At 44.9% G+C, this 9,269-nt stretch overlaps 1 protein-coding gene across 1 annotated transcript in view; it reads right to left on the minus strand.

The window, feature by feature from the left end:
• The window catches only part of LOC146185180 (uncharacterized), a 53,672-nt gene extending 47,244 nt beyond the window's left edge, over window positions 1–6,428 (minus strand). The window contains exon 1 of the mRNA XM_084607767.1: window positions 6,362–6,428. Coding sequence (XP_084463893.1) covers window positions 6,362–6,428 — 67 coding nt within the window. The remainder of the gene's footprint in view (window positions 1–6,361) is intronic.
• Between the last annotated feature and the right edge of the window lie 2,841 nt (window positions 6,429–9,269).

Here is a 9,269-nt window from a genome sequence, read left to right on the forward strand (position 1 = left end):
TATGATTCACTCAGTGATGATGAACTGTGGCGCACACTGAAAGGTAAACATTTTTATCTGCGTGCACGATATGTGTCGTCATGGATGACGAAGAAACGTCGCAGCAAATACAAGCGGTGGTTAATTAAAGCGATGCGCTGAGTCATTGAAAAGAGGCGACAACTATATGCACGCTCCCGAAGAACTCCGTCACAAAAAACATCAATTAATTAAAAGATAAGAATGCTTCAGTAAAAGAGAGTAAGTTTAATCTACTTTCAGCCTTTTGACATGCGCATCCAAGATCGGCCCAGAGAATTTTGGCAGTAAATGAAAATATAACAGAAAAGGGGAATTGTCTATCCCACCACCCAATGATAACGGAATTATCGTTCATGATAATCTGGAGAAAGCAAGTACTTTGGCACGTTTTTCAGCTCGATGTTTTCTGCTGAGAACGATAGCCCTGCCGATTTTTGTCCCGACTGGAACGGTGCCTAATCTATGGTGGTCATTGAATTTGATCAGCGAGGAATTGTGTCGCTCTTATAAAGCTTAAAAGAAAGCAGTGCCACTGGACTGGACGTCTTACTCACGGGCCTGCTCTCTTCTTGCGCTCTTGCTTTTTCAAGGTACCTGCAAATTCTTTTGGCTAAGTTATTACAGGAGACCTCTTTACTCGAAGAATAGAGGCTTGCTAATGTTATACCTATACATAAATCTGACCCTAGAAATGTGGCTCCAAATTATCGACCATATCTTTGACCAGTGTTCATGTAAAGTTTTAGAGAACGCGTTTTATACTGATATTATGGATCATTTTAGTATACACTCATTATTAGACACCCATCAGCATGACTTTCGCAGTGGTTACTCGTGTGTCACCCAGCGCACTGAATTTGTCCATGACCTGTCACGTGCATACAACAAGAGATATCCTATCGACTGTATAAATCTAGATTTTAGGATAGCCGTTGAAATTGTATCACATTGCTTAATAATGCAAAATTATACTGGTACACCATAAATGGGAACTTTATTAGGTGGTTAAAGAAATAGTTAAGCTTTTAAGTTTCAGTGCGTTGTTGTCAATGAGAAATAGTCGCGTAAGGTTGCTGTAACATCAGAATTGTCAAATGAATCCGTCTTGGGCCCGGCCCATTACTGTTCATTATTTACATGAATTACATCTTTTTAGGTATTTCTTCATGCGTGCTTCTTTGGTGAAAGATTGTGTATTGTATACAACTATTAACGATCGACGTGACTGCGATGCATTACACCAAGACGTGTGTAAAGTGACCCAGTGTTGTGAAAATTGGGGAATGCATGTTAATTGACAAAACTTTGTACATATGTGTTTCAGTTAAAGGAATTGGTTCCCTAAATTCACATTTAATAATAGTACTAGTAGATTGCGTTGACTGTTGGAATTTGTATATCTTGGTGTATATTCAAGCAGTGCAATGTCTTGATTTTGCTACTTTCCAAGCCTGCAGCCTTTAGGTCTTCCTGCGACGTAACACTGAACGTTTCCCTTTAAAGACAAAAAAAAGAACTGCTGTACAATAGAAATGTTAAAAGCATACTTGAATATGCTTGCACAATCTGGGAACCGAAATCCTTGCTTGACATTCAAAAGCTAGAAAGAGTTCAGAATTTAGCCGTTCGTTTTGTTTTTAATAGCTATGGGCGATCTTTAGTGCAATGAGCACAAAAAGTAGGAAAGCTCTGCATTTAAAATTATTTCATAATATATTTCATTCAAGAACTGGAATAGACAGAACCAAATATATAGTAAACCCTGGTTATGTATTTACGAATTGATCATTCAGTTCAAGTTAAGGAATACAGAAGCCGGACTAAACTTTTAAAAATGTCTTTTTTCTCCCAAAATGAATTCGGAATAGAACAAGCTGCCCGAAGAAGTAGTGTCCACATTATCAATTGAATAACTTTCTCTTTCATGCTGTGACATTTTTATCTATAAGAATTCTTCGTTCTTTCTATCCCAAATTTATCTTTTTTCTGTAACCACCTGCACGCGGTGGCATTTGTATACTTTTCTTTTTCATCCCCCCCCCCCCTTATGCCAGATGATAGCGCAGTGGGCATAACGGTAAATAAATAATTAGATATGGAATGCAACAAAAGCGATTTATTTTCCCATCAGCTCGTATAATTACATACACTGCAGTGCATTTATTAGAGCAACTGCCTTTTCCGACGGTGGCGACACTAGATACGCAGGATACCGCATTGAAAGATGAGTGAAAAACCTAACCCTGACGGCAAAGCAGCTTACCGTTTTCGCTGTTCTACTGTAACACAACTGAAGAGGAACCTTAATAATTCACGGGGCACACTCCCCTCACAAGTTATTATTTTGTTCTTAAAATTTGCCTGTCTTTACGGTTGCGTATTTATAGTTCTGCTAACAAATCCATCAGTCTTTCGAAATTTTACAATGTGGAGACTGCTAGTCACTGAAGATTGGAATATATGGTAATTTTTATACGATGGTTACATTGCTTCGGCATGTCATAATGAATGGCACTAGAGTTACACCGAAGGTAGAAAGCAAAGATAGTCGCGCAAAAGTTGTAACAACAAGCTTTTCAATTCGAGGAAACCGATGCCCGAAAGCTACGGAAAATTTCAGGGGAGAACCCTTCGTATAGAGCCTCGCTGCGCTCTCTGACAAAAAAAAAAAAAAAAAAAAAAAATCCTCTTCACGAAATAAGAGGGAATAAAATTCTCCAGGACGAAAATCTCCCTCGAGTGGCTTTGGAAACACGAACGGCGAATTAATTCTTACGGCGCATGGTGTTCTCAAAGAGCACCCAGGTTTCACGTGGCAGGCAAAGATGGAAGAAAGTTGTGTACATTGCGCTAATTGGTCTCTGGAAAACCGGTGCTAGCTAAAAGTCGGGAGAGAACTTAACTCAAGAAGAGTAAAAAATACCAGAGGATAAAAAAAAAAAGAACTCAGACTCCAGACTAGGTAAAGCAGAAATTGAAAGTCCTGTCGAGAGTAAAGGAACACCCGTGAAATTTTCTTAGGGACTAATTATTCGCGCCGAAGGCTTCATTAAAACTTTCCTTAACTGACTGCTCTCGATTACCAGCCGTCCGCGACAGTTCCCGACTCAGGGATGCTCAGGGGAAGGCAAAAATCACTGTCGCTGAGCAGCCGCCTCGAAGAAAAAAAAAATATTAAAAGAAGGGCGAATTCAAAGACTTCGTTCTTCTAATGAAGCTTCGTTGAGATTAAGAGTTTGGGCTGTCTGTCTTGCCAAGACACGGTATATTTAGTGGACGTTACCTTTCGAAGGGAAATTCACAATTGATATGTTGTGACCTTGGACGGTTGCAGCATTTGTTTCAAGATTAGCACAAAATATTAGGACACGAGTCAGTCAGCATCCATTTTGCCTACGTCGTAAAGGTTTATAGCTTCATGCTGAGCAAAACCATGCATACGCTCCTAAGAATCTTTCTTCTTCAGGCTACTCGCAGTGGGAGGAAACCTTTTTTTTTTTTGTTTGTTTTCGGTTTAAAGAGCTACGTATGAAGTTTGCACCATGCTAGGAAAAGCAACAGTTGCTACATGTTTACTGACAAGGTACCCGACCATTGTAAAAAACCTGAAAACTAAATAAGCTACTCAAAATGAGAATGGGTTTTGTGCGTGATATTTATATCTACATCTGTAACAACAACATCATGCTTGGAAAGTTGATATATTGGATCGCTCATTCAGCTTTTCATGCTCTGTCGCTATTGATGATGTTACTTCTTTTACAATTTAGCTCTCTATAAGTGCGTTATAAGTACTAAAGGGCAAGGGTTACAGCCGTAGATTACTGGGGATACATTACACATACGTAGTCAGTTCCCGCTTTATTCGAGCACAGTGAATACTATTTCACGATTATAGAAACGACTTTACGGGAGGCATGGTCCAGTCAGTGGAATTGGCTCGGACTTGTGATACTGCACTGTCTTCTACGAACGCTTAAAAATACTAGACACTTACGAACCGGGATATTATGTCAGCTAGCGCTGTCTGGCTCATTTACTTGTAATGGCAGAACAATTCAATGCTTTTTCTTCACTATAATTTCATCTGCTGTCCAGCCGTCGTGTTGCTTTTCAGAGCTTTGACTGGTGTTTGCCTTGCCTAATGCTCAGTCTCACTTATCGACAGTATTGAACTCAATTTTATTCTGTGATTCTGATCACAGGTATTTTCTGGATGTAAAGCTGCGTTTGCATTTATTATTAAATTTCCCTGTTTCCATGATTCTCTCTGATTTTCATGATTTTCTGGATGAGGAAACTTTCGATGAAAAACCTGTACAGAAACAGCTCGTTCTAATTAAGAATACGACCGGAATATCCTAACGGCATGTATTCGATAAAACGCAGATATGGCGCCCGTTATCAGGTGACTAGCTATTTTTGTCTATAACAGACACAACGCAATGTAATATCCTCATTTACTTGGCACCTGATAGGCTTCCTTCAAAGGCCCCCTGTCCACCCTCCGGTCGAAAATATTTTCTTCCCCGGTGACTGTGAGACTTCGCCCCTAGAACGCAAGGCCGCAAAATGTTTTTGAAAAGAGTAACTAATAACGCAGTTACAGCCACCGCAATCACCCGATTCTGTCATGCCTCTCTCCTTCCGTTCCCTCGCAAAGGTTTTTCACTCTCCTGCCCGAGGTCGTCTAGCCTCCGCAAGACAAATTTCCCTTCCTCCTCCGCGTTTGGCGGGAGGTGGGGCGTGGCACTCCGCGAGCGCGAGAAAAAAAAACGGCCGAGGGAGCGCGCGCCGCTGGATTCAGTCTGGCCGTGGCAAGGGTAAAGCGCGCAGCGAGCGGTAGACACCCATCTTTCTTCCGTCAGTCAGCGAGACGGACCAATGGACGTCGTTCGCGGTACGTACGTCATTACTGTGGCTCGACGGGCCAGCGCAGGAAACGGGGAAGCTGGCTTCCCGAAGGAGAGCATGAGAGAGATTTGAATTGTATTTTCGATGCTTCGCGGCGCGCGTGTCACTAGCATTTTGCACAGACTATCTCCGGTACCGGATCGAAACACTGAGCTCCCCTGCTTAAAAGGGCCTTCCCTGGACAGTGGCCCTTTAAACATTCATCCACTGCCCACTTGTCGTTTTCTTTAAGCTTAGTGACACATCTGAGTCTAAGCCGCTTTTATACAGATTTTATTAGTTAAGAAACAATCAGGAAACCGAGCTTGCAAGACGTATTTTGAAGCAAACAATAGTCACTAAGCAGTGATTTCAAAAATAAATAAAACGGGCGCGGTACAGACGAGTTGCCCTTGAGTTAGGGGAAACACGTGCGCGGGCGTACGCACGCACGCACGCACGCACGCGCGCACGCACACACACACACACACACACACACACACACACACACACACACACACACACACACACACACACACACACACACACACACACACACACACACACACACACACACACACACACACACACACACACACACACACACACACACACATTATAAGCTATTGTAGTCAGTATACAGTGCAGCGCACATTTTAGAGAAAATTGTGCGAAGGTTTTTTATGATTCCCTGCAATAATAGAAGTGTCCAGCCAACACGCCATTACGCGCCGGCTTAGGACACGTCAAATATTTAATTATAAACTGAAATCCAAACCTGGGTATCCGTACCTGCCGATGCGAGTGCTTCCTAAGGGCATTTGGCTACGCGGGTTAAATGCAGTTTGGTTTGTTTCATAAAGTTTAACGTACCAGAAATGTCAGTGTCTATGAGGGACGCCGTAGTGAAGGGGGCCGGAAATTTTAAGTACCTGTGGCTCTTTAACGCGCACTGAAATGGTACAGCACATGGGCGCTTTGCGTTTCGCTTAAGCGTAGCCTCGAGGACGGGATCGAACCTGTGTCCTAAGGATCGGAGTCGGAAGCCCTGTCTACTAACTTGGCGCTGCTTTCTAACTCGTAATGATGCAGTGTGCATGGCAAGATAAATTCAAAGGTCGAGGCAGTCAACTTCACCGAGTACCCGGAGTTCAGTTATAACGAAGGCGGATTTCATCGCCAGTAGATATTAGTCACAAACGGTTGGAAAATTGCTGACTAAAAACACAGCTAAGCATTAAAGTAAAAGTGGCCAAGTTGTAGCGCGAAGCTTAGCAGAATGTACTTATGATGAATTGTTAACGACCGGACCTAAAGAAAGAAACAAAAATAAGCATGGGTGGGCCTGCCACGATCCAGGATAAGGAGGAAGCCCTTATTATCCACCTGTTTATCAATACGTTGCTTCGAGGAACCGATGTAGATGATGTCCTGCGTCTCCATCTACGGTGCAGGAAAGCTGCCTGGCCCCGTGCCTCCTCTGAGGGCAGAGACATGGACTTTTTGGAAAGCATTCTGCGGAGCTGCGACATTATTCACTCTGTCCAGCCACTTCTTTCGTGCCACTGTCTCCGTCTTTCCCCTTTCTACTTTTACTATATTCGCGACCTCTTTTGCTAGCTTAGCTCTCTCGCACCGGCCTATTTACCCGCTTATTCGTTGGCTGCACAGCCCGCATGTAAAAGCGCACACATCCAGCGGGGTGGCCGAGCTCGGGTTGCATAAATATTTTCGTCACCGGCCAAAGAGCCCGGAGGGAGTATCCCCGAAGCAGCGGTCGCGGCGACGAGGGGACATGCTTTGCACACGTAATGACCCGGGCGGCTAAAGGGGATTCCATTTTGTTCATAAATCCTTGCCTTTCATGTTTCCTGAAAGAGCGAACGAGTGGAAGAACACAGCTGCATCGTTGAAGTCTTGCTTCCTAAAACAGACGAGCACCGGCCGCAGACGTCTGCAGGAGAGGGAGGCAGAGGAACAGAAAAGCCCGTTCCAGGAGAAAGGCGTTCAAACACGTCCTCTTCATTCCGAAAGCGGAGTGTAGAAACAAAGGAAGCAAGAGGGAGGGGGGCTCGAAAAGGAGAAAACCAGTGGAAGAGAGGAAGGGGGTTGAGCTATGTGGGGAAAGCTGCGACGCACAGAAAGAGTGTGGCAGAAGAGCGATGACGCCCCGCCGGGGTGGTGCAGTGGTAAGACGCCCGACTACTGTGCCGGAGTTCCCGGGATCGAATCCCGGCCTCGGCGGCTGCGTTTCGATGGAGGCGAAACGAAGTGGCGTCCGTGTGCTGTGCGATGTCAGCGCACGTTAAAGATCCCCAGGTGGTCGAAATTACTCCGTAGCCCTCCACTACGGCCCCCCTTTCTCTCTATCCACTTTCACTCCCACCTTCCTCCCTTCCCTTACGGCGCGGTTCAGGTGTCCACAGAGCAAGTGTGACAGATACTGCGCCTTTCCCTTCCTATGAACCAACCAACCAACCAACCAAGAGCGATGAGAAATAACGAGGCCGGCGGTAACAGACAGACGGAGGTGACAAGGAGGCGGAACTGGAGGAAAATAAGTTGCACAGAAGCAATCATTCAGTCGTTTTCATATCAGGCTCTCCTCATCCCCCCCCCCCCTTGCCATTTCTTTGTTTTGTTTTCGAAAGAAAACGTCGGCCACCACATCGGTTTCTCGCTTAGCGCGATAGATGGCTTTTGTTGGGATGCTACGAGCCTGAGGCTGACTCTTGGGAACGCGCCGAAATCCTTAAATTAAACCAAAACTCTCTCGACATTCCTCGCATTCCTTCGATGCGAAAGTGCGTTTGTTGTCTTTGTATTAAAGGGCTTTGTTACTTCAGTGTTTCGAGAGCGCGCCGCTTTGCTTTTCAAGGCCTCTCGCTTGCACTACGACATAAAAAGTGAACAGGACTAGAGTAGGACAAGATTCATCGCGCGAATGGTTTAACGTCCTTGGTGATTGGCTTTTCGAAGCCTGCGAACGTTTTCTAAGACAGTGAGGACCACGTTTTGTTCATACAATGTATGCAGCTGCTTGAGCATTTGTTTAGATCATTGACTGCAGACGTTAAGGCAAATGCAAACATTGGAGGAGTTAGTTAACTCACTAACAAATATGCTGCTAAACTTACGAAATCGGTAGGTTTGCCCCCATTCTGCACCCTCAAAGAGAAAACGAAATGGCCGACGGACTCAGAAAACAAAAACATTCGTGGTTCCTGCAGCCACACGAGCTAGAACATGCTTCGACAGTGGCACTAGAGATGAGAGTGCTCACGCAGCACACTTTAGCCTGGTGTACAAAAGCTAAAGAACCCCTGTGAATCTGGGAAGGTATTGCCGAGCGAAAGTGCACCCTCATTATTTGAGGTTTGAGCAGACTAGACTTTGTTAACCAGCGAGAATGTAGCCTTTAGTTCTGCTCAAGAAATGAAAAGCGGGAGAAAGGTAATAATGCGCAAACCGCGATCGATTAGAAGGAAAAAATGCAAGAATAGACGGAACCATGAGAGAAAAATAGGAGAATATCAGAGGCAAAGGATTAAGTTAACCACAGGGATGTGGAGGAAGCCTCCGCGCCGGATTGGGTGTATTCCGGTTGATGATGCGGTCACTTGTGCTGCTCTATTGTTGTACACCCATTGAATTCTCTCAGGCAATCGACTCACTAAACCGACAACCATGTAGTCGCTTAGTATCTTTGGTCCATATAGCCAGACACAAAAGGGCCAATAAAAAAGGCACTGGATGACGGCTCGCTGCATTCAATCTATTTGGCGGACAGTAGGGAGAACACAACCACGCCATATCAGGCAGAACGCAGATGTAGGATGGCTTTGAAGGTGACGGTCCCATGCTTTTTAATCTGCGAGAAAAAAAAAAAAAAAAAAAAAGCTTTGTGTTGGAGCTGCCTGAAACCTCGCCTCAAAAAAAAAAATTAAAAAAAAAATAGAAATCGAGAACGTCGAAAAACAACGCGGAACGGCCACGGAATCGAGCTCGCATGAATAGCGAAGTGTGGACGGAGGGCAACCGAAGCTGGTTTTCCTTAGTGTATGCATGCAGTGCTTGCCTCCGACATTATCGACCGAGGAGAGAGCGGCTACGTGTTCGAATTAGGGTGAACTAGATGGGGGAGGGAGGCTGAGAGTGCTCTGTGGAGCAAGGGCTATACAGCAGCAAGCTCCGGAGGCGCAGATAACGTGGCCGGGAGCGTGCGCTTGCCTTAGGCAAGAAGCACAGCCGACAGGCTGAGTAAAAGTCGGGTGGAGAGAGTGAACCTTCCTCTGGTACCACCGGGGAGAACGAGGCGCGCTCAAGTGAGCGCAAAAGAGGACAAAGTTGATCGG

The sequence above is a fragment of the Amblyomma maculatum genome, chromosome 6, assembly GCF_055883805.1.
Source record: "Amblyomma maculatum isolate TAMU_Amacu chromosome 6, ASM5588380v1, whole genome shotgun sequence".
Lineage (NCBI taxonomy): Eukaryota > Metazoa > Arthropoda > Arachnida > Ixodida > Ixodidae > Amblyomma > Amblyomma maculatum.